The 24601-nt window shown below is 32.5% G+C and overlaps 1 protein-coding gene across 1 annotated transcript; it reads right to left on the bottom strand.

The window, feature by feature from the left end:
- Positions 1-8414: 8414 nt before the first annotated feature.
- Positions 8415-23522, bottom strand: LOC132725984 (F-box only protein 31-like). The gene is made up of 8 exons (XM_060711213.1): positions 23151-23522; positions 17718-17777; positions 17023-17099; positions 15688-15861; positions 14110-14181; positions 12354-12442; positions 11232-11397; positions 8415-8672 (listed from the first exon to the last, which is right to left on the bottom strand). The coding sequence occupies exons 1-8, from the start codon at positions 23296-23298 to the stop codon at positions 8439-8441; spliced, it is 1020 nt and encodes a 339-aa protein (XP_060567196.1). The 5' UTR covers positions 23299-23522; the 3' UTR covers positions 8415-8438.
- Positions 23523-24601: the final 1079 nt, after the last annotated feature.

Below are 24601 nucleotides of genomic sequence, written 5' to 3'. Positions count from 1 at the left end.
GAACTACATCAGTGAGGAGCAAGTGGTTTAACTAAATGAAATGTAATACTCAAATTCTGTAATTTCTTGTATTTTGTTAAAATAATAAAGTCACAGCAATTAACACGTAAATATCGATTTTTTATTTTTCCAACGTTTCGGCAAATGTATGCCTTTTTTCAAAGGTAAATAAATAATAAATAGAAGTATCACGGACGTGACGTCGTAATTTGTTAGTTCAATTAACGTCACGCCACTCCGCATTTAGCGGAAAAACGAACAAATACGAACAATTCCAATTCATTATGAGATAAGTGCACCCAAACAAAGCATCAAAATATAAAACGGACACAATAGACTATCGGATTAATAAAATACGAATATTTCCCTAATAGGGTTTAATTATAAAACACACCTGATAATAGGAAAAAAACGAATATCTATTGGCGTAATTCTAGGATTTGTAGCGTGGATTGATATTTTATGAATTATTTAATTGAGTAAGCAACTTGTGTTCCATTCCCTTTCTGGAAAAATATTTTTAGCTTATGAATCCAAAATGTTTGCTTTAGCACAAACGATTAGAAGTATTGTAAACAACATCGTATGGGATAATATGAAAGTCGGTAAAATTTGATCGTCCTTGATTAAAGGAGGATTTGCAATCATTAGTGGAGAATGCAGGATCTACAAAATTGATATATCAAAATTTTGGCATTCATTCGTTTAGACACAGGTTTTTGGTTTACAAACATACTGCATGCTACATTTTTTACATGTTTATCAAAAAAAATATACATGTCTTGGTTTGACAGTTAGTATGTTGACAGTAAGTCAAAATATCTCTCCTGTATTTGAACTGTAAAATGACGTACCACTATTAATACGAACAAAGAAGAAACAGCGTTTCATGACAACAACCTCCAGATAGTGATGTAAAGTCACTGTCAGTTATTCAAATCTAGATCTAAACTAAAAAGTTTGTAAGTTTCCCTTGGGGACGTTTATATGGTCAATTTGTTGATGGGTGTGTAGTTATGTCTTGTGAATATTTTTTGAAACCTTCGTTTTTTGACAGATTTAGTAGGGTCCAATATTTATGAATGTATTTCACAATATTGGTAAGGACGGATTTAGTCCAAAAAATGGAAAAACTTTTTTTTTTTTTTTTGGCCGTAAGGCATCCTTTTGTGAATTGTGACCGTGAAGAAACGTAAATTATAACCGTCTCGGGGAAAATTTCTATTATGAAAAATTCTCTAGTTTGCTCCCATGAAGTAGGGAAAATCGTGTCGGATATTAATTTCCTGTAACCTAGCCTGACTGTGGGTATTCCCTCTTTTCCCGTTTTTGGATGACAGGGGTGTTAATCAAAGATATTGGGGGTTGTTGTTTCCTTTACATAAATTAGTTTTAAATTCGTTTCGATTTTCCTTTTGATACTTGAACATCAAAAAAACAAAAAAGATTTTTTGAGATATGGTGTGGGGAATTTAATGCTTGGGTGAACATTGTTATTTTTTCAATAAATGTTTTTAAGTTCTTCAAAAGAATGATCCCAAAACATAAAAATATCGTTAGAAAACGAAGCCACAAGACGGTTTAAGCACTACTTTTAAAAACCCTTCGAATTTCCCCCTAAAAGTGTGCGTACGCGGGGGGATGGGCTTCCCCTAGCGGGGTACCCCTTTTCTGAAGAAAAATAGTCTCCCCCAAATTGAAGTATTATTTTTAAGTAATTAAAAGTTTAACATTTCATTACGAAAGTCTGCTGTTATTATTTCCTTGTTTTTTAAATAAAACAAACACGATCAGTTCCATCCGTATTGGATATTAGTAAAATGAAGAGACACTGTGTTACCAAATATTGTTTTTGCCCTTTGTATTTAAAATTACGTAATTTGTTGAGAAACTGTGGTGTCTTTTCATATGATGGCAATCAAGCAAAGTGGTTTAAAATATAAATCGAAAATATTTGAAATATTTTTTGCGGGGATTCTCCCGACACAATAGGTCTACCCGGAACTTTAATGGCAGTGGAAGTCTGGGGATGTTGTGTCGGTTTTTTTTTTTTTGGTATTTTGTTAAAGTTCAAATGAAATGGTCAAGGTTATAAATTAGTCTATCTGATTAAAGCATTTTTTTACCAAAGAAATAATGCTAAACACTTTAAGAGAAGAGGTGAGGGTTCAAAAGCAATGGTCTAAGTGAGCATTTTAAAATAAAAAAAAATAGACAAAAATATTTTTTGAGGTATACTTTATAGCAATTTTCAAATATCAGTTCAAAACGAATAGCTTTTTTCATAATTTCAGTTTTTGAAGCCTTGGCACTATATGCCCCAATAGAAGTTATGCCTTCACAACTAATTATTTTTTTACTATAATATAATTTATGTCCGATTTTTTAAAATTATTTTACCTCACTACCAAAAGTGGCAGCCATTTTTTAGGGGTTTCATTTCGAATATATATAATGTGACAAAATTATAAAAAAAAAATCATATAAACAAGCTGATTTGATTGAAATGTTAGAACTTTTGTTAGACATAGAAGGAATATATTATTATAGCACAATATGTTAAAGATATTTTATCATTTTCATGAAGATATAGAATTATAAGAGGGAGTTTTCTGTCCTTTTTGATCTTTAACGCAGGTTGATTGGAAAATGACCCCTCAAAAATGGTCACAAGGAGAGGCAATTAGTGCTTTGTGAAATGAGGCATTCTAATTTCAAACCAAAGGAAAGGTAGGACATTTGAATGTTAATAAAATTTACAGAAAATTGGGTAGCATTTTTTTTTTTAGGCATTTATCTTTCCCAGCTAAAAGCCTGTACATTATCCCATATAGACAACTGCAGAAAATCTAATCTAAAATAGATTACCAATTTTCAAAATTTAGGAAAAAAACCATTGCCCCAAAAAATAGTATTTTTCATTAATTAACAACGTAAATTCGAGGCATTTTTGTGTTTTTTACGAAGTGCTGTCAATTTTATTACTCCTTCAATTACAAATTTGAAGGGAAGTTAAAATTAAATTATCTTCCAAAGTATATACATGGTACTTTAAAACCCAAAATAAATTGTTGAATGGACAACAACGGAAAAAGCTTGTAAGGGGAAATGCAAAAAAAAACTGGACAATTTTTTAGCTTTTTCCAATGGCCAATAAACATGTATTTGTGATTCCCGGCCATTTTAAACGCAGATTTTTGGAAATCAACAAAGGGCAGGCTAACACAGAAATTAAAATGGTTTACAACGTGTTACCTAATTAGTACTTTTATCAGTTCTCTACAAAAGTATTTTTAAAAAATTGAGGAGTTAAAACACATTAAGTAGACAAATATGCTTAAGGAAAAAGACAGCAGATGGAAACCAAGTTATCATATTCAAACCCGCACCATGTCAGATCTAGCTTTAATTTTTCTGTTTAATAGCTTTAAGTTATCAAGAAGAGGGTAGTTACAGTACCCAGCTATTGATCTTGGATTCTTTAAAAAATTGTTTTTTTTAAAAAGTTTCCCCTTTTGATTCAGTTGTTTCCAAATGGGGTTTTTCTGAATTTAAATCCCCACAGTAATCTAACCAGGGGATCCTAAAATTTTTACCAGTAGGGTAAAATCCCCGGCCCGTTTTTTACCCAAAGTCCGGGAATTATTTTCCCCAGTAGTTACATAACCATTTTTTGGTATTTTAAACCCCCCAGAAATTTACAAAAAACCAGGGTTTCCCTTTAAATTAAAATCCCAATGAAGGTTTAACCCATGTCCAAAAAAGTTAAAAACCAAAAAAAAGGGGTTTCCAAAGAGTGCTAAAAACCAGTAGAAACCTGGGACCATACAAGGGGTTTAAAAATTGCCCAAATAGGTCCGGGGGAAATTAAAATATCAGAAAGTTACCTTAAATAAAGGGTACCCTGAAATCTATCTGGTTAGAAACCTTTTACCCAGGGGGTTTCCTAAATTTTAAGTTTTAACCAATGGGGAAACCTTATTTATGTTCATAAATGTTTAAAAACCAAATTATTTAACTTCATAGTTTTTCCTAAAATTCTTACAAGTAGAAAAACCAACCGGGTTGATTTCTGAAAAAATTTTAAAAACCAAGTAGTAACAAAACCCGGTTTTCCTTTAAATTTACTTAATAAAAAACCTGACCCCTAACATAAACACTACAACATAGTTCCCCAAAATCAGTGTTCCTGAATTTACACAACAGTATTTTTAACCAATTTGCACACAAAAACAAAAATCACTGGATCCAATGTTTAATGTTTTGGGGAGTAACCAATACTCTCCCTGTTTTTTCCGAATGGTAAAGCTAAAAATTAACAGTAATAATTGTTTCTGTAATAAGTATAAAACATCATTTAGCCTTTAAAAAGAATAGCTTGATTATGACCCATATACTTAACTAGGATTGATGTCACATTTAAAATGCTGGGCAGCTTAACTTCTAGGTACTGTTTGTTTAACTTTATTGGTCACCTGTAATCAAGGTTGTTGAATTTTTCCAGCTACGTTAACACTTCAGTTTGATTAAATTTGATGATTTTTAATTAAACATACTTTTAGATTGTAAAACTGTTTGAATAATCAAAGGGAAGTAAACCCACAAAACATAAATATGATCTCTTTACATTTTAAATTATTTCCCTTTCCGTTGTTTGCTGTTTAGCCAAAAGGGGGAAACCAATATTTTTTGATTTTTTTGGTTGGCTTTTATATTACAATATTGGTCATATGGTGACTTTCTGTTCCCTTCCATGCAATATTTCAAACACAAATTGACAGTATAACCAACGGGTTTTTTCAAATCGTCATTTTCCTACTTGAAAAAAACCCAAAGTCTCGGGTCGAGACCCCAAACCTCCCATGGGTGGGGGGAAAAGGGGTTTTTAAAGTAAGGATGCCCCCCCCAAACCCCAACCAAGAAAGAAAACCCAAATTTGTGAGATTTTATTTTTATAAAGCAATTAATAATTGTTTAAAAGTATTTTTCCATAAACAAAATTTTTTAAAAATTAAAAAATTTAAAAGGACTAACAATATTAGGTTTACTTTTATTTCCATTTAAAATATTCCAATACACAAAAATTAAATTTTTTTAAAATAAACCCATCATTATTTAATACATGTCCGGGAAAATGTAAAAAAAAGGGGGAAATACGGGGGCCCCCAAAAAAATTATATGCTAAAAAATTTGGGAATTTTAAATTGGTTAAAATAAATTACTTATTCTTTTCAAAAGTTTATAAAAAAAAAGTTTTAAAAACATTCTTTTTTAAATTTTTCCCCAGACCACGAGTGTTGATAAATTTCGTAAAAAAATTTTCTGGGGCCCCGAAAGTTTTCACTTTACAAATTCAAGGTCGGGGCGGGCAGGCATTTAACGGTACCAAATGTAAAAAAAATTATATTTTTCATTTTTTGTTTAAAAGGCACTTTTGTTTTGGGTTTGGGGAAACAAATTTTCTTTAAAGAAAAACCTGTAATAAAACTGTACATTTCCTAATTTTTACATCAACAAAAGGCCTTTTATTCTTCAAGAATTTTGGAAATTTAGGTTTTTTACATGCTTCTTAGAAATGATAAATCAAAATTTTAAGGTACACAAGTAATTTCCTAAATACTTGTACTGGTTTAAACAAAGAATTTTATCTTATTAATATGTAAACAAGATACATGATAATTATGTTTAAATCTAATTACATGCATGTTTGTAACGCTGTTTGGCATTTTCAGTAATTGTTTTCATTTATAAAGTTTTAGTAAAGCGGCTACTTTCAATTTGAAAGAAGTCTCATTTTTTTCCCTCTTAAAAATAGAATTTTACTGGTGTTTGTAGTTATCCAATTCAACTATAAAATTGCTCCTTGTAATAATAAACTTTTTCAAAAATAATTTCATCAACATGACTATTTCAAGTCCACGTGTCAAATTAAAATTGAATATCAAATCTATGATGAAATACAATAGAGAATATTCGAGTTTTTAATTTTGATCCTTAAATTCCAGTGAACATGGTCACAGGTCCAGGCCATACATTGCATTTTTGTTTCAGGCACAAGACAACACCTGGGTAGAACCATCTGCCTTCCTTAAAGGCCCAATATGCCTTGGAAATGGTTTTATTTTTAATCCTCAAATGCCTTATGCCTTTTAGTTTCGGTGCTCTTTTATTGTTACCAAAAAGTTACTCATTGGTCAATTACCTAAACCATCTTTTGCTTCTGTTTGCTTTCCTGGCAATAGTAAATTAAAATAATTAGTAATTTGTTGGCAAGTCAAATACTACTTTGTTTCATTTTCTCTACTAAAGGCAAATAAGTTTCAAAAATTTCAAGTGCTACTTTCTTTAGAGTTTATAAGCCACTTACATGTTCCTTTAAACCATTAGTTAAATGATGTTAAAACTTGTGTTTGTTCGTCCTATTAGAAGAACAAATAAATTTATTTCGGAGGCCATTTAAATGTGCCCTTAATCCACCTGGATGTTTTTTTTTACTAACTCTATAATGGAATGGCCCTCTAGAGTAAGAATAAAACAATAACATGTATATTCATACTAAATATCAGGTAAATTGATGACAAGCTGGAACAGGTAAAATTGAAAGTTGAAGGCATAACTGGGGAGTAAGTGTGAGGGGTGGGGTTGTGGTGGTGGGTGGGCAGGTGCATGTGGGGGTGGGGTGTGTGATCAAGGGGATATTGTAAATAAATCATTAAAGTAATGTGTGAGGAAATTAAAAAATCTTATTAAAGTGTTGGAGTGACAATAATTGTATAAATAATTAACAGACAAATTTATCAAAAAAAATATGCACACTCAAACTGGGCATAAAAAAACAGAAGTTTAATATAAAGTCTATATGCACATAGCCTGGTTGTTAAACAATGAAAATATTCAATATGTCTGTATATTAAAAAGATTTCCCTGTATATCACTTAATAAAGTATAAAGTAAGTATATAAAATGCAATTATAATAACAACAAATAAACTTTAAAATTATATCAAAATTTTATCACAGAAGTTCAAGTAACCAATATGTAAAACTATATCTGAACCTACAATTTGCATTAAATTTCAAAATCTCAAATAGATATTAATGGTTTTGGAAAGATAGGCAGAAAAATAAATGCATAAACTTGAAAGACAAACAAAAATATGATGATGATGGAACTAAAGGATTTTCATTTTTAAACTTTTAGTCTTTAATTTTTAGGAAAAATTATTTCTTTTTGGGAAAAAAGTATTTCTTTTTAGGAAAAAAGTATTTCTTTTTGGTAAAAAAGTATTTCTTTCTAGGAAAAAGTATTTCTTTTCCTTTTGGGAAAAAGTATTTCTTTTTGGGGAAAAAGTGTTTCTTTTTAGGAAAAAGTATTTCTTTTTAGGAAAAAAGTATTTCTTTTTGGTTTTGGGGAAAATGTATTTGATTTCAATAAAAAGAAATATTTGTTGCATCTCCAATGATCTTTTTTTCATTCACTATCATCCTCAAAGCTGGAAAAAGGTTTTTTACTCGGTTGAAAATAATGGAAGAAGTGAAATCTATCCATAAACACCAAATTTGTTTTTCATCGAACACAATAAAATGTACATTGACAACGATGGATTCTATACCCCATTAGGTAACCCGTACCCTTGCCCGAGAAAAAATTCGCAAACTTACAATGTTTTTCATTTAGTTTTATAGTGATAGCAAAATGGCCAAATGTAGAAAGTTAAACTATATCAAATGATTCAATAAGAGGCCCTTGTATAAATGAAAAGTATAAACTATAATACAAAATTTTCTTTGTTTTTAATTGAGCTTTCAGTATTCATTATAGTTCAATTGTTCAAAAAGTTCTTGTACCTTATATTGATCACTAAAAGGTTTTGATTAAACAAGTACTCGAGTCACATGAGGGTGAATGGTTTGTTACAGGAGAAAGGTTCAAACGTCAAACACATATTCCCAGGGTCGAGAGGCAGACATACAATTTCAATGTCCCCATTGGCTACATCATATTGTCATGTAAGCTAAACAGCTAGCATCACTGTCACAAAATGGTGGGTGGGGAAACCAAGTTTGGAATTTTGAAACAACTTGTTACACTCAGTGTGTTTTATATTCTTTTTGAAACTTTCAGTCTTATACCAACAGGCACCTACTTTGTGAACATTTTTATTTCTGTACCAGAATAAACCAGGGTCCAAAGGTTATATAGAAATTTTTTAAGCTCAAACTCATATCTGTAGTATTTGATTGGTCAATAACATGCACATAATGGGCACTGACCAATGAAATCCTGCGATTTAAGACAGATCTCAGAAAAAGTTTTATTACCCTGAGGCCAGTGGGCCAAATACTTGCTAATTTCTCCACTCAGAAAAAAGTTCACAGTGACCCTACACTTGCCAATTTCTCCAATCAGAGAAAAAAATAAAACATTGAAAGAAATACTTACCTGGCTATACAGAATTTTGGACAGACAGCATTTCTGTCATCAATATGTATATCAGATGGCATAAGGAATGGTTGTTGCAACATTTTCTCATGATTGAAGGCTGATTTCACTTCATCGTCCAACTCCTCTTGTCTGAGAGCATGAAATTGTTGTTGCTCTTTGTCTAGAACCATATGATTGGCTATATTAAATCTTAGACTTACTTCACCTGAGGGAACGTTTGGGTCACCCTGTAAAAACAAGCAAATTCGTTGAATTTATATCCCCCGCCGAGTACTGGTTATTATTTACACAACAACTGAAGACATAAGGCTTTATTTATATATTAATCATGGCATAAACAGTAAAATTCTTTGAACTTGATAAATATTCAGGGCAATAACAGAGCCATAACTTTGTGTTAAAAAGTAAAATCTGGAAATGCCAATGAGATGTATGCATACTACATAACTAATCAAGGGCCATAAATCTGAGTTATAAGTATCTGACTGGAACAAGGCGACTATATGCACATCTCCTCTTAGTACCCCATAAAGTTTCCTTGAATTCCAGCCAGTAGTAGCAGAGAAGTAGTGAGGAAACAAATATTTTTCTATATGGATACTGCATAACTAATCAAGGGCCATAACTCTGAGTTAAAGTGTCTGACCGGTACAAGCCGAAGATATGCACATCTCCTCTTGGTATTGAAGGTTCCCATAAAGTTTCGTTGAATTCCAGCCAGTAGTTGCAGAGAAGTAGCGCGGAAACGATTTTTACTCCATATGCATACTGCATAACTAATCAAGGGCCATAACTCTGAGTTAAAGTGTCTGACTGGAACAAGCTGACGATATGCGCATCTCCTCTTGGTAATGAAGGTTCCAATAAAGTTTCGTTGAATTCCAGCCAGTAGTTGCAGAGAAGTAGTGCGGAAATGATTTTTACTCTATATGCATACTACATAACTAATCAAGGGCCATAACTCTGAGTTAAAGGGTCTGACCGAAACAAGCCGATGACATGCGCATCTCCTCTGGATATTGATGATTCCCATAAAGTTTCGTTGAATTCCAGCCAGTAGTTGCAGAGAACTACTCCGGAAACGATGTTTACTCCATATGCATATTGCATAACTAATCAAGGGCCATAACTCTTAGTTAAAGTGTCTGACCGGAACAAGCCGACGATATGCGCATCTCCTCTTGATATTTATGATTCCCATAAAGTTTCGTTGAATTCCAGCCAGTAGTTGCAGAGAACTACTCCGGAAATGATTTTTACTCTATATGCATACTACATAACTAATCAAGGGCCATAACTCTGAGTTAAAGGGTCGGACCGGAACAAGCCGACGATATGCGCATCTCCTCTTGATATTGATGATTCCCTTAAAGTTTCGTTGAATTCCAGCCAGTAGTTGCAGAGAACTACTCCAGAAACGAAATTCGGACGGACGGATGGACGGAAGGACAGACAACGCCAAAACTATATCCCCCTCCCGATTCCATCGGCGGGGGATAATAAACAGGATTCACCTGACTTTTTGGGGCTAGGTTTTTTCAATGTATAGGTCATTTGACAACATTTCAGCTTCTTTTTTTTTTTTGGTGAGAGATAAGGAATATTTGAATGACAAGTATTGAATTGACTGTTTAAGCTGGTTTTTCTGGTTCAAATATAGCATGTTTTTTAGCACAATTTCAGACATCATATAAAAAACATTTTATATTTCATAAGCTTCCAGGCTACATTATAGTTACAGAATGATTCACTTATTTTGTATTGTTAAAAAACAGCACATTTGAACAATGCCAAAGAAAAGTTATATAAACTATAGTAGTAAATAGATATTTCACTCTAAAATGAAAAACATCTGTTTGTTCCATATTTATGCCTAATTCTACACATTTGTGGTCATATCTAGGCAGTCAATCCACCTACTGGACTTTTTTGGATAACTAACCGGTAATAAACAGTTTTTCTGCAAGCAATGGACTACTTATCCAACATAATTTCTGAATTAGCCGTGAGAAATGACTATTAGACTTGATGTCCTAGATCAACTTTGATAGGGAAATTTTGCCTTACACATCATCTTTTTTAATATTGTGCAAGGCATACACATACCAAACACACAGATTGGTGTCCAGTTTGTTTTCGATAATAAAAATGCAAACTATTTTCATTTTAGCAGCCTCTAATCTTGTCAAGCATTTTCCTACCAATCCTGCTAGAGATTCAAACTTATTCACAACCAAATAAATTCATTAAGTAAATAATTACAAATAAATTTCAAGAGCGTAATTGATTTTGAAAATCATGCATTTAATGTACAACGAGTAGTGTAACTCGCAGGATAAGTAGAATTTAGCAGTCAATTGTGCATGACAGGTGGCTCTGAAATTCTTTTCCCTTCCTGCAAATTTCATAGAAAATATTATCACATACCCATGCCGATTTTGCCACTCCATAAAAATGGTACAGCATGACCATGCATATATTTTGACGTGATGTTATTTGTGTTATATAAACATAGCGTTAAGACACGCTAAATGTTAGGGTTATTTTTTAGGCGCGTCAATGAAAAATGATTCTTTTTCACTTCAAACGATCTTTTGGTATGTGATAAATAGAATATTTATTTGGTGTAAGTTTATTACAAAAATTATTGAATTTGTTGAATAAAAAAAATATTATGCTCGCCAGAGGCTTGCATTATATAATTTTATTCAACGAGTTCAATAAATTCAGTATTAATTACACTCATTCAATATCCTCTATTTAATTCACTCATTTCTCTAACTTACTGATATTTTTTGACCATGGCCACAAGTTCCACCAGAATCATAGTACAAATGGACAATTTCAGTGCCATGTCCACCATATGTGCCTTTAAACAACCCTGGCTGAATAGGAACCTTGCTGACAGGTTCAAACCTTGATTTGTCAATCCTTTCAAAAGACTGTTTGCTCCTGTAATATGAAAATATGTGTATGTGTTTTCTTCTATCATACCTACTGTATTCAATTTTTTTTTTTTATATTCAAAACTTTTTTATTAATAAATATTTTGAAATATAATTAAGCTACCAAAATGAAATCAGTATAGCATGCCAAAGTGTAATCAGCATAATCAACATGGTATGTTAAAATGTAATCAGCAAGATATGCCAAAATGTAATCAGCAAGATATGCCAAAATGTAATCAGCAAGATATGCCAAAATGTAATCAGCAAGATATGCCAAAATGTAATCAGCAAGATATGCCAAAATGTAATCAGCAAGATATGCCAAAATGTTATCAAATGTTTATCAGCATAGTACAGCGGGGTATGTCAAAATGTAATCAAAATGTTTATCATCATGGTATGCCAAAATGTAATCAGCAGGGTATGCTAAAATGTAATCAGCATAGTTGGCCAAACTATTATCAGCATAGTATGCCAAAATGTAATGAACACGGTATGCTAAAAAATTTTGTTTGTTTTAATTGGGTTTTACGTTACACAGACACAGCCTAGGAGATATGGTAACGTTCCAGCTTTACTGGTGGAGGAAGACCTCAGATGCCCTTCCATGCATTATTTCAGGCTCAAACGGGCACCTGTGAAGAATCACTGGTGTTCTGAAAGCTAGCTGGATAGCTTCCTCACATGAAAGAATCCAAAGTCCCTGACGGGATTTGAACCCACAGGGTGAGGGGCAAGTGGTTTAAAGTCAACAACCTTAACCACTCGGCCACAAACGCCCTTGCCAAAAAATGTAGTCAGTATGGTATGCCAAAATGTAATCAATAGGATATGCAAAAAACGGTAATCAGCAGGGTACATGTATGCTAACATGTAATACTATTGTATAATCATCATTAGCTTCCAATATAAGATACATAATAAGTATTGTGCATCCTTTTTATCATTCAATTTACTTACTGATTTTGTTTATAGGATTGCCATTTGTACATACACAACTCTCGATGTGTACCGCGTAACTCACATTCTTTAAGGAATAACAACTTCTCCTATACATAGAAAAACATGATCATTCTTAATTGCTCTCAAACCATGTAGAATAATTCTTAGTTAACATCTCTTTTGATAAGTTTTGAGTCATATGAAACCAAATAGGTCAGACAGCAATATTCCAGCTTTCCAGGTGGAGGTATTAATGCCCCTCCATGCAGTATCTCAAGCACAAGCAGATACCGTGGTAGAATCACAATCTGCCATTAGCTATGTGGTCCTAAATAATTTCTCCTGAGAGAATCCTACATTCCTGCGACTGGAACATACAGTGATGAGATGTAAGTGATTTAAAGTCTGTGACCTATAGAAACTACTCGACCATTAAGTTTTGATAATCAGTAATGTGAACAGTTTTAATGTGAACAGAAGACAGGCATTTGCCAGACATTCACATCTCTTAATGTTCTTCAACTAATAATAATACATGTACATATATTCTGATAAACAACAACAATATAAACAGTATACTTGCATCTTGAAATATCTTTTTTTTTCACTTATAACAATTCATTTAAAACTTTAAAATGACTTTTGAGACATAAAATTCATACATTGTTTATCGTTTCATGTTATTGTTATTTGATGTTGACAGGTAATTAGTGGCAATACTTATGGTGTCTCTGTATAACTGTAACATAAACTTGAAAGAAATTATGTTCTTAAAGGAACTCCACTGAGGTTTTTTGATATGACAAGGCTGAAAATAATTTTTCAAGATTCATGTTCCATAATATTTTGGTCTAGACCAATAACTTGTGTACAAGTTTTCGATCACTCACTCACTCAGTTTTTCTGGAATAATTTTCTAATGGTGAACAAGAGCGATCAGTGATCACACGTGTCGCCTCATGATGGCCAATTTCATGTTGGGACAATTTTGTGACAGATGGACAGACAGACGGACAGTGCACAACTAGATTTGGTACTGATCATTCCTGTAAAGTTTGGATAAAATTGCACCAGTAGTTTATGAGTAGTCCGGACAAGCTTTTGTGTATCTGGCAACATACAGAAAAAAACCACCTTTTTATCAAAGGGCCATAACTCGGCCAAAAATCATTCAACCAGAAAACCCGTGCAATATGCGCAAGGACTTGAGCTACAGATCAATCCTGTAAAGTTTCATTGAAATTGCATTAGTGGTATAAGAGAAGTAGTCCGGACAAACTTTAAAATAAAAAATTATTAAAGGGCCATAACTCTGACAAAAATCATTGAACCGGAAAATGCTGACAATATGACAACTAGACTTGGTACTGATCATTCCTGTAAAGTTTGGATGAAATTGCACCAGTAGTTTATGAGGAGTAGTCCGGACAAGTTTTGTGACGGACGGACAGACGGACGGACAGACAGACGACGAAATGATCCTTATATGTCGCCACTACTCCGTAGAGGCGACACAAAAATGACCAAGATTTGAAAAGCATGGTATCTTCATTCTAATTAGGCTAAGAATAGCAAAAGATACGACTTTCAATTTATTTCCGAGTATATTTCTTAATAATCGTTTGCATCTTTCTGTATTAAGTGCCACAGCTGATCTATATAAGAAATTCAAATTTTTATTTTTTTGAAGCTTTTAAACCTCAGTGGAGTTCCTTTAATGTTTATGTTTAAGATGAGTACTATGTATAGAACAAATTGTATTTTACAAACAAACCTTTTCCTTCTCTTCTTTAGACTTATTCCTTTCTTCTTGAAAAACACAAAACTTGTTTGAATCATAACTATCCTGCAACATATCATAACATCACCTTAGTACAGTAACGAATTAAGTCCTTCTAAATTTAATAGGAGTTAATCAGTTATTGCACTTAGGTGATGATAAACATGATTATAATAATACTTAGTCACATTATGTCATAATAATGTAAATAACATGCTTAAAGAAAATACACATTTTTTAAAATATTGTAAATCAAAGCAAACATGTGACATTTAATAACATGATTTATTAGATTCAATCTTACAGTTATAGATTTAAAAACTTTATTACATGTATTTTGACTAAAGTGCACTCCTTAAAAAATTGATCATGCAGACTATTGCGATAAAAGCTCAATGAATATACAACGGGCAGGGCAAGTGAATGCAATAAAAATTTAATTTCATTAGTTGTTACTCAACTAAATATGTTTTTACAATAATCAAGAGACATAAAAATTGCTGCATATATTTACAGGCAGTACATATATAATAATATTATTTGACTTTACAGTAATTATGTCAGTGATTTAGCCATAGCCAAAAACAAATTGCATGTTTTTGGAAAAATACAAATGTTGAAAACTATATTCATGTATAAAATAATTTCAGAGATTTTATTTATACACAAAATAAGTAATAGAAAGAGCACCGAAACACGAGGCTATCTGATTTGTACGAGGGGGGCGTAGCCCCCGAGTATTAATCAGATTGCCGAGTGTTTTGGTGTTCTTTCTCTTTTGTATCATAGTCAAACATAAAAGCACGTTCCCTGTTGTCACAATATGAAACCCCGGCAAAAATGAACCAATGAACGAACATCTGAATATGACATTTCTGTCGCTTTCCCTTTCTCTGCCGTCACAATATGTAAACCCCAGCAAAAATGAGCCAATCAATGGGCATGCTCTGGAGTGCGGGTAACTAATACCCGCACTCCAGTTAACGCACTGTGCATGTATATGTATACGATTTAACCCTGACACATTTTCAACAGAAAGGTCTCCAAACTATGATACAAGTAATAGAAAGAGCACCGAAACACGAGGCTATCTGATTTGTACGAGGGGGCGTAGCCCCCGAGTATTAATCAGATTGCCGAGTGTTTTGGTGTTCTTTCTCTTTTGTATCATAGTCAAACATAAAAGCACGTTCCCTGTTGTCACAATATGAAACCCCGGCAAAAATGAACCAATGAACGAACATCTGAATATGACATTTCTGTCGCTTTCCCTTTCTCTGCCGTCACAATATGTAAACCCCAGCAAAAATGAGCCAATCAATGGGCATGTTCTGGAGTGCGGGTAACTAATACCCGCACTCCAGTTAACGCACTGTGCATGTATATGTATGCGATTTAACCCTGACACATTTTCAACAGAAAGGTCTCCAAACTATGATACAATGATAATTAAAAACCTTACTTGTCCTGCAGGACCTTATTATCAAATCAAATACCTGAGATCTGAGTTTGAGCTAAGAAAAACTCTTTATAACCTTTGGCACAGGAATGATAGACATTGATGTCACTTACCTTGTCTAAATATATCTCACAAGGCTGCGGACATAAACAATCTGCTAACCACTCTTTTACCACTTTCCCGTTCTCATTCAGTGACACACAGAACAGATGTTTTTGTTTCAACTCTTCATGGACATCTTTTTGACTGAACAGTTCTTCTGCTAAAATATCTCCCTCTTTAGTATACTAAACAAAAAAAAAAAACAACAACTGAATTTGAAGATTGATTTTTAAGTAACATTTTTTTATCTTTACCGGGAGAAAAATTTAATGCAGCATCATCATGTATACAGTTAAAATTTCTAGATTTATTCAAAGGACAATAATCTATATTAAAAATACTTTGGACATGTATTATTTTTTTATGTTCTCATTGCAACAGTCATGAACTATATCTATAACAAAGAGATGGACCTAATTAATAAAACAAAATTGTGTTTGTTTCATTTTATGCCTTTTCCCCAACAGTATTTCAGTCATAAAGGCAGGTAGACTCCTAACCATCGTTCCTGGAGAGTTACACCAGTACTAGACTACCTTCCTCAGTGCTAAACTACCAAAACATCTCCCGGGGATCGAACCCACGCCAGAGAGGTAACTGGATTAGAAGTCATCGACTCTAACCCCTCGACCACAGAGGCGGTTAAAACAAAATTTTAAAATGTTTTAATTAAAAATATTTTCAAGACATAAAATTGCCACAGATCAGTTTCATTAAATAAAATTTGCTTTTAAATATTAACTAGGATATTTTGCAAATACATGTATACATATATGAATTGCTTCGTGAATATTAATCTTTTGTTTAAAATCTATTCAAACTATCACTTTAAAGCTCACCCGGCAATTTTCCAGGTTTGTTGGTGTAGGATGACAGAAGTTTGAATACTATATTTTTTTAGGAATGTGTAAGCACCTAACTAGAACCTTCACACTTCTTTTTTTTTGGTTGGGTTTAACATCGCACCAACATAGTAAAGGTGATATGGCGACCTCAGGTGCCACTATGTGCATTATTTCAGACATCAACGACACCTGAGTAGAACCACCGAAGTTCCATAACTAGAACTAGATATAGCTAGATAGTTTACTCAAATGAAAGAATTCAAAATCCCTGGTGAGATTCGAACCAACAGAGGTGCGGGGCAAGTAGTTTGAGGTCAACTTAAAAACTCCACTACTGATGCCCAACCATCAAACTAAAACATAGCTGGCCGGCAACCTTACACATTTTGTCATCTCAGTATGTAATTTTTTGTTCTTCAGTTGTATTTTTTTGTTATGTAAAAAGGCTGACGGCCTGGAGGATTTTGTTGTTAATAACTTTCAAACTTTTAGGTATCATACCCATATGTGTACAACTCCTCCATAACAAGTTGTGCTGTTTCTCCACAAACCAACTGTGAAACCATACTTATGTAGAACTAAAATAAACAACATATGAAATCTTTTCCATTATAAAAGGCTTATGAGACATTTTCATTTTTACATAAAAAGAAATTTTGAAAATTTAAGAAGAGAAATAACTCATTAAGAAATTTAAAGCTGAAGAAAAATGTTAAGTTTTTTGGACCCCTTATGCATAGAAACATTATCTTTAAAATAATGACCAGTTTGTGACATCTAAAATGTTACACACAAAAATTAATACAAAACTTTGAAACTAAATTCTGATATAATACTGCAATAGAAAGGCAAATTAACATGTTCTAATTAAAAAAATAATGTATAAATGCAGTGAGATGTTTCCTTTAAGGCTTTGTTCTTCCAAAATTGATTAAAGTTGATTAAGAAGATAAAAATTACTTTAATACTTTATCATACATTTGTATGTTATAATGTCTAAAACACTTTTCACTTTTTATTCAATTTTTTTATTGAATTTACTTCAAAGTATGAAAACACATTTCTATGGGCAAATATAGCTTAAACATTTTACAATAACTAAATCACATTTGATAAACTAAATTAAATGGGAAACTTTATTCAATATTAAATGGAGGAAAATAAGACTAAAGAGCAAAATCAACAAAAACTGTTACCTTTTCCATACACCTCTTTAAATGACTTTTTCAGATTACTGTCAACAGGGAGACCATATTCTGAAAAACAAAACTATGTTCATCATTTAATTTGTTTTCAAATTCAGTCAAAATATAAAACCATTTGATGTAAAAACATAGATGTTGGTTTCGTGTATTTTTCTTATGTACAGTAGCAACAAAAATTGAATAACCAATCTCACTATAGGTAAATAAGCATTTCTACACATAAATCAAGCATAAACTCTATGGCTGATTAAACTCAGTGACAATAAGGGAAGCTGACACCTATAATATTCTTTATAGAAGTAAATTTCTAACTGACCTGATAAATTAATACATGTATATCATAGTATTATATGTATTAACAATGCTATATATATATAAACTTTTAAAATTTGACACTAATGTAACTGAATTACATCAAAATTTCCCCTTCCTGAATCTTCCCAAAAGCTTATCACTGTAGAATATAAATATGCCTATACTTCTTTTTTTCAACAAAAGCCTGCTGGTCTTTGGCCATAATTCAAAATCTTCAATAAATAAAAATTTATATTTGAAATTTACAAAATTTAATGTTAAAAAATTCATGACATTGAGCTCATATATCAACAGAGGTCACAGAATCCCTTCAGACATCAAGCTATAAATGTTTTCAATATTTGATGTCAGTGCCTTCTCTAAGTATTGATGAAATTAGGGGAAACTACTTCCTGACTCAAAAAGATTGTATTGGTTACAACCAAACACATTTACTGTAACCTTGACCTTTGACAACCCAGTCCTTATACTAAGATAATTTTACAGAGTTTCAATGCTCTAGTTCAAATGGAATAGCTCTTTATGGAATTTATTGTCAGTTCACCTGAATATTTTTGTAACAGACTTTAGAGTTCAATTATATCAGACTAACTTCTCATAATCCTTAAGCACATATGTTATTAATGTATGTTGATTTTACATTTGTATATTAAAAAGCAAGAAACAAACTTTATTCTTTTGTTAACAAAACGGTAGAATATTGAAATTAGTAATTTTAATCTGCTTGTAAGAGATTTTTTTTTGGTTGATAAAAAGATAACATCATAATCTTTCAATCCATTTATAACTTTAACTGTTATACATGTATATCATACCAGATTTCAAGTTCACAATTATTTTTAATAAAAAAAACGCCAAATAGTCAAACAACTATCAACATTATTAACTGGTATTATTAACTAAAGATGCTAATATACTGTACATTATTATGTACTGTTTGTACATGGTATAAAAGAATTTGTGTTTGTATAATTATTATAAAATGTAATTAATTGTTGGCAATTAAAAAAAAAATCATAACTGCAAAGAAAGAAATTATGGTCCTAATAATAACTTTTATTGACATTCTTATCCATCTCTTCTCCCACCAGAGGCGTGCACATTGCAATAAAAAAGCACACAGCAGGTCAAGGTCAAGTCATCTCAAGTACCAGAGATGATTGGTGGACCTGTCCTGAGTAACTCTGGAGGGTAGCATTAACAAGTGTCCTTTTTGTTATCGTTTGTTGGAAAGCTGATGCCTTGGCAGCATTGTTGTCTCCTTCACCACCATAGAACAAAGAACAGGCTCCTGGAAGATTTGGCATGAAAAAGATGTCCCCGATGTGACTACAATAGTGGACCGGCAAGAATGGACATATGGTTATTCCGGCGCCGAGTATAAACAAACTTAAACACACTTTTATCTGTCTCATTAATACATGTACATGCATAAATCTCTGTTTAAATACAAAACTGAATAGAATGCTCAATGTCAAATTCTTATTATGTGATAACATAAAATATACCTAAACAGTAAATATGTCAGTGAGTCTACTAAGACAGATTCAAAATGGTAGTGTAAACATCAGCAGTCTTCAAAATCAGCACTTGCCCAATTGCCTTGGCCAGTAAAATTAAAATTTGGGCTACTAAAATATGCAATTCTGCTAGCCAAACTGGGCCTTGACCCCAATACAGCAACTAAGGCTTGAACCCATGATACCTAGGTAGAAAAGCAGACACCTTAACATAAAAAATATGTGCAAACAAGAATGTCGAACGACACATATACCCCCCTTTCTAGCCATTGACTCACATAATTGATAATTTTATTACATAAACTTGCCAAAAATGGGTACATGGAAGTGTTCAATTATGGAAAAATCAACGGGAACCATTTTGACATTTAAGGCCCATGTGACATTGACCTTTGACCTAATGACCCCTAAATCAATAGAGGTCATCTACTTCTTATGACCAATAACTAGGTGAAATATGAAGACTTTGTGATGAATACTTTTCAAGATAATCAGTGGAAACCCTTTTGACATTTAAGGCCCCTGTGACCTTGACCTTTGACCTAGTGACCCCAAAATCAATAGGGGTCATCTACTAGTGATGACCAATCACTATGTGAAATATGAAGACTTTGTGATACATACTTTTCAAGATAATCAGCGGAAACCATTTTGACATTTAAGGCCCCTGTGACCTTGACCTTTGACCTAGTGACCCCAAAATCAATAGGGGTCATCTACTAGTGATGACCAATCACTATGTGAAATATGAAGACTTTGTGATACATACTTTTCAAGATAATCAGCGGAAACCATTTTGACATTTAAAGCCCCTGTGACCTTGACCTTTGACCTAGTGACCCCAAAATCAATAGGGGTCATCTACTAGTAATGACCAATCACTATGTGAAATATGAAGACTTTGTGATACATACTTTTCAAGATAATCAGCGGAAACCATTTTGACATTTAAGGCCCCTGTGACCTTGACCTTTGACCTAGTGACCCAAAAATCAATAGGGGTCATCTACTAGTGATGACCAATCACTATGTGAAATATGAAGACTTTGTGATAAATACTTTTCAAGATAATCAGCGGAAACCATGTGGTCTACTGACGGACAGACCGACGGACCGACAGACAGACAGACCGACAGACAGACATTAGCAAAACAATATACCCCCTCTTCTTCGAAGGGGGGCATAATAAGTGTGTCCAAGAGCCCTATTTTAAAATTACAAAACTAATTCACTACATTTTTTACAAGTCATACCTAAAACACCCTAAACAGTTCAGGCTTTTTTCAGGTAGAGGAATTAGTTCGAAATAAAAGTCAATGCTGACCTCAATTTTTAAAATGTTGACACTAATTTTGCTATAAATAGTTGTCAACCTTTATGTTCAGGTTTAAAAGTAAGATAAATATTCAGTACAAAAAAAAACAACAACAAAAAAACCAAAAACAAATACAAACTACCTTTGCAATTGCGACACAAAATAATGTTGTTCCACTAGAAACTGCAGATACAATATCAATTTTTAATATTAAAATGGCCTTGGCTCACAATAAAAATCTTAGATTTCCACTGAGCATAAATAAATTAATTGATAATGCCCTGTAGTACTTATGCCCTGCATCCACTATAACATTATAACAAACTCTTGTATTAACCTCAAACTCAAAGCTGTGATGCAAAAACACTGATGAATTGAGTAAACACAATCCTAAAATAATTTTAAAAGGAGAAAACAGTTTTGAGCAAGATCACAGAACTATCTTGTGAATACACCAGGAATGTCAATGAATATTATATATACCATTTATTTTGTTTTTTATTCTCAAAATATTTAACAAAATAATATTTGCTTTAAGTATATTCATGATTTAGAAACATATTATGTTATCATAAATGTAACATATTTTCAATGATTGAAATAAAACAAAACTTTCAATGTTCTATGAACAGATATGTCAGAAGGCGCGCACTGTATGGCGGTTATTTGTTTATGGGCTATATAAGGAATTTAATTACATGTGAGGATTTAATCATGATTTTTCGTATGTGACAGTTTAATTATTAAAAGGTATTTATTTTTTAGTTTGTTCAAAAATAGGTCAAATTAATGTAACTACATGCTGTCTTAATTGTTTATTCGTTCTGCCTGATTTTCTGGCGGAATGTGCTATGGGTTTTTGAGCAATTTCAATATGATGTTGCTTTGCCCAGAAGCAAAAATATTTCAAAGCAATGTCATATTTATAGGACTATTTTTAATAGTTCTAAGGATCTGACATGCACTTATCCACTGCTTAAAAAAATGACACTGGCAGCATCGGCCTACAGTAGAGCTGTCATCGATATCGACAATATCGATGTATCGTTGATATTTTTTTATCGATCAATAATCGATACACATTTTAAAAAATCGATACTTTTGACTTATAAATTAAATGTCTAGAAATTATACAATTCACCCAAAATATATGCAGAAACAATTATTTATATCAAATGTGATGCTTTTGTTATATAGTGGAATTATTTCATAGCAATGGTGACAAATAATATTGTCTAGAAAAACTCATGCAGTGGACAAGACACTGTACAGAACATGTTTTTGACTGAAATCATTGAAACAGGTATGAAAATGAATGACAGACAAGTGAGTATAGGATATTATCGATATATCGGTGTATCGTTGATTTTAGTTACTTGATATCGATATATCGTTGATATGCTTTGCACTGAATCAATGACAGCTCTAGCCTACAGAATTCAAAGAAGGAAAAATGGGTATCCCCTAGTGTTTAAATAGCTGTGATATAGACTTGGATAATTTAATAGTGAGCTCGACGAGCTGGCCCGAAGGGCCTGCTCGCAAAGCGAGCTTTACGGTAACGCGAGTACCTGCTAAGTGATGGTTTTGAAAACTTTCGTCTCCGAAGTACCGAATTGGACACATCGCAACTTTTCGAATTACAAGATAACGATAAAAGCCGATGTACTCTGATTGAAAACGGAAGCGTAGACTGGTATCCTGCGCACTTACATAGGAACCATAATAGAAAGGGGAAACCAGAATAAACGGAAACAGTGTATAAAAACCGAATGACAATTTAAAACCGAAAATGTAAAATAAAAATAAACGATTATTTTAAACTATCTTACGGTAAAAGAAAATCGAGCTCGCTTTGAGGCTTTGGCTTGCCCGGCTATAGACTACACGTGTATATTTAAAAGAAAATTCAAACAAAAAACAATTAAAAAATATATAGAATTCTATACCTATCAATGAAATTTTCAGTGTCAGTTCTAGTTAGGCGCCGCCATTTACTATGTAACTCAATGATAAAAGGCGGTGTATTCCGATAACGGAACAAATCTCAACTTTTCGGATTAATAATAATCGTCGAGTGTTCCGAGTGAAAGCGGAAGTGGGTACATATAATACCGAATGACACCTTTAAAACGGAAAAATGAAAGGATTTTTTACTGACTTCCCCGTTCATAGGCTTTGCCTAATTTCATATTATATGCTTAATAAAATAATGTTATCCAAATTTAAAGAATGACCGGGTACTATTACAGTAAATGGTTACTTAACACTTACCTTTAGAACACCTGTCTTGCCATAATCTTTCAATGTTAGCGATTTCATTGAATAATGAACATGTCTTTGCTACGCGAGCAAGATCAGTTCCTTTTAAATACGCGAAACACACTGTTATCAATTCTGGTGGAAGATCCAAAATATTCATATTTGTAATTCTTACTTGTATGAAATTTTACGCTGCTCACCGTCCGGCTCGCGTGTATTCAGTGAAGCGTGAAAAAATGTATTGAAAATGAAAACAATTTCAGCAGTGCAATTGTTTTAAGATTTTATTGCTTTTTCTTTTGAAATTTAAGTAGATTTTCAAGGAATTGGAAAGAATTAATGTTGCATTAGATGAATTATATTTGTAAGAATGTTGTCGCCTTTTTGAACAGCTAAGGAGACAAATTTTTAAGTGTCCTGACCAACTTTTTCTCTTATTTCTTCTTGGCAACCATTTCTTATAAAAAACAATATCCCCGTACTGCCTCTTTCCGATCAGCTAACAGATTTTTCTATAATAACTGACAGTGAAATTATAAAAATAAAATTTCTCTTACAATTCTGCAAATATTATCATTTCAGCTAATAAATTCAACAACTTTTTAAAATTTTACCTGAATTATTATTATGAATCGAGGACAAATCATTACTGACCCATTTTCTTGTTCTTCAAAATTTCACAACCACTTTTCAATCAGTTAACAAAATATAAACTGTACCACATAAAAATTGTCATACAATGTTAAAATATAACCAGTTATGTATTTTGAAGAAATTTTGACAAACTCAACTTCAGATAAAATGGTAATAAACAATTTTAACTATTTATAAATGCCATTTTTTCAATCTTGATATCTATTTGCAGTAGTAAAGCTGTCACAATTGGGTATGGATGTACATCTGTCAATGTGCATAACAGAAAAAGCCTGTTTCTTGTGAATTTTTTAGGATCTTAGGGTCTATATGACCCATTCTAGTGACAGCTTTCTGAAAAGTTATCAGAGAGAATGTTTTTCCTTGGTTAAGTGACTGTTACTTTACTGACGTATTACCTTCCAATTAAGAATTGTATGGTAAAAATATGTTTCATATTAAAATTATTAGCTTTTGAAGTGCAGTTTACATTATGACTTAGTGATATTAAACAGTTTGTCAAACTAAATATCCATTTCTGCAGACCAAAACTGACAAAAAAACTGAGTCTTTAAATTCAATTATTTTTTCGAAAATATTGCGATTTGTAACTGGGTAAATAAAGGATTAGTGGAAAGCACACGATTTTACATATTTTGAACTAAAATACTGGTATTTCTTTTTTATTTGCCATAATTGACATTGCTGCTGATGAATGTAGTCAAGGTAAATGCAAGATGTGCTTACAATTTGGTTACATGACAAATAAGGTCAAAAATAAAGAATTTCTAGGGATGATTGAAAAGTGGTTGTGATTGAAAACTGGCAGT

Source organism: Ruditapes philippinarum, unplaced genomic scaffold, assembly GCF_026571515.1.
Source record: "Ruditapes philippinarum isolate M1 unplaced genomic scaffold, ASM2657151v2 ctg554_1_1_1_1, whole genome shotgun sequence".
Classification (NCBI taxonomy): Eukaryota; Metazoa; Mollusca; class Bivalvia; order Venerida; family Veneridae; genus Ruditapes; species Ruditapes philippinarum.
Note: the sequence above shows the minus strand (reverse complement) of the source record. Positions and strands in the feature narration are given on the sequence as shown.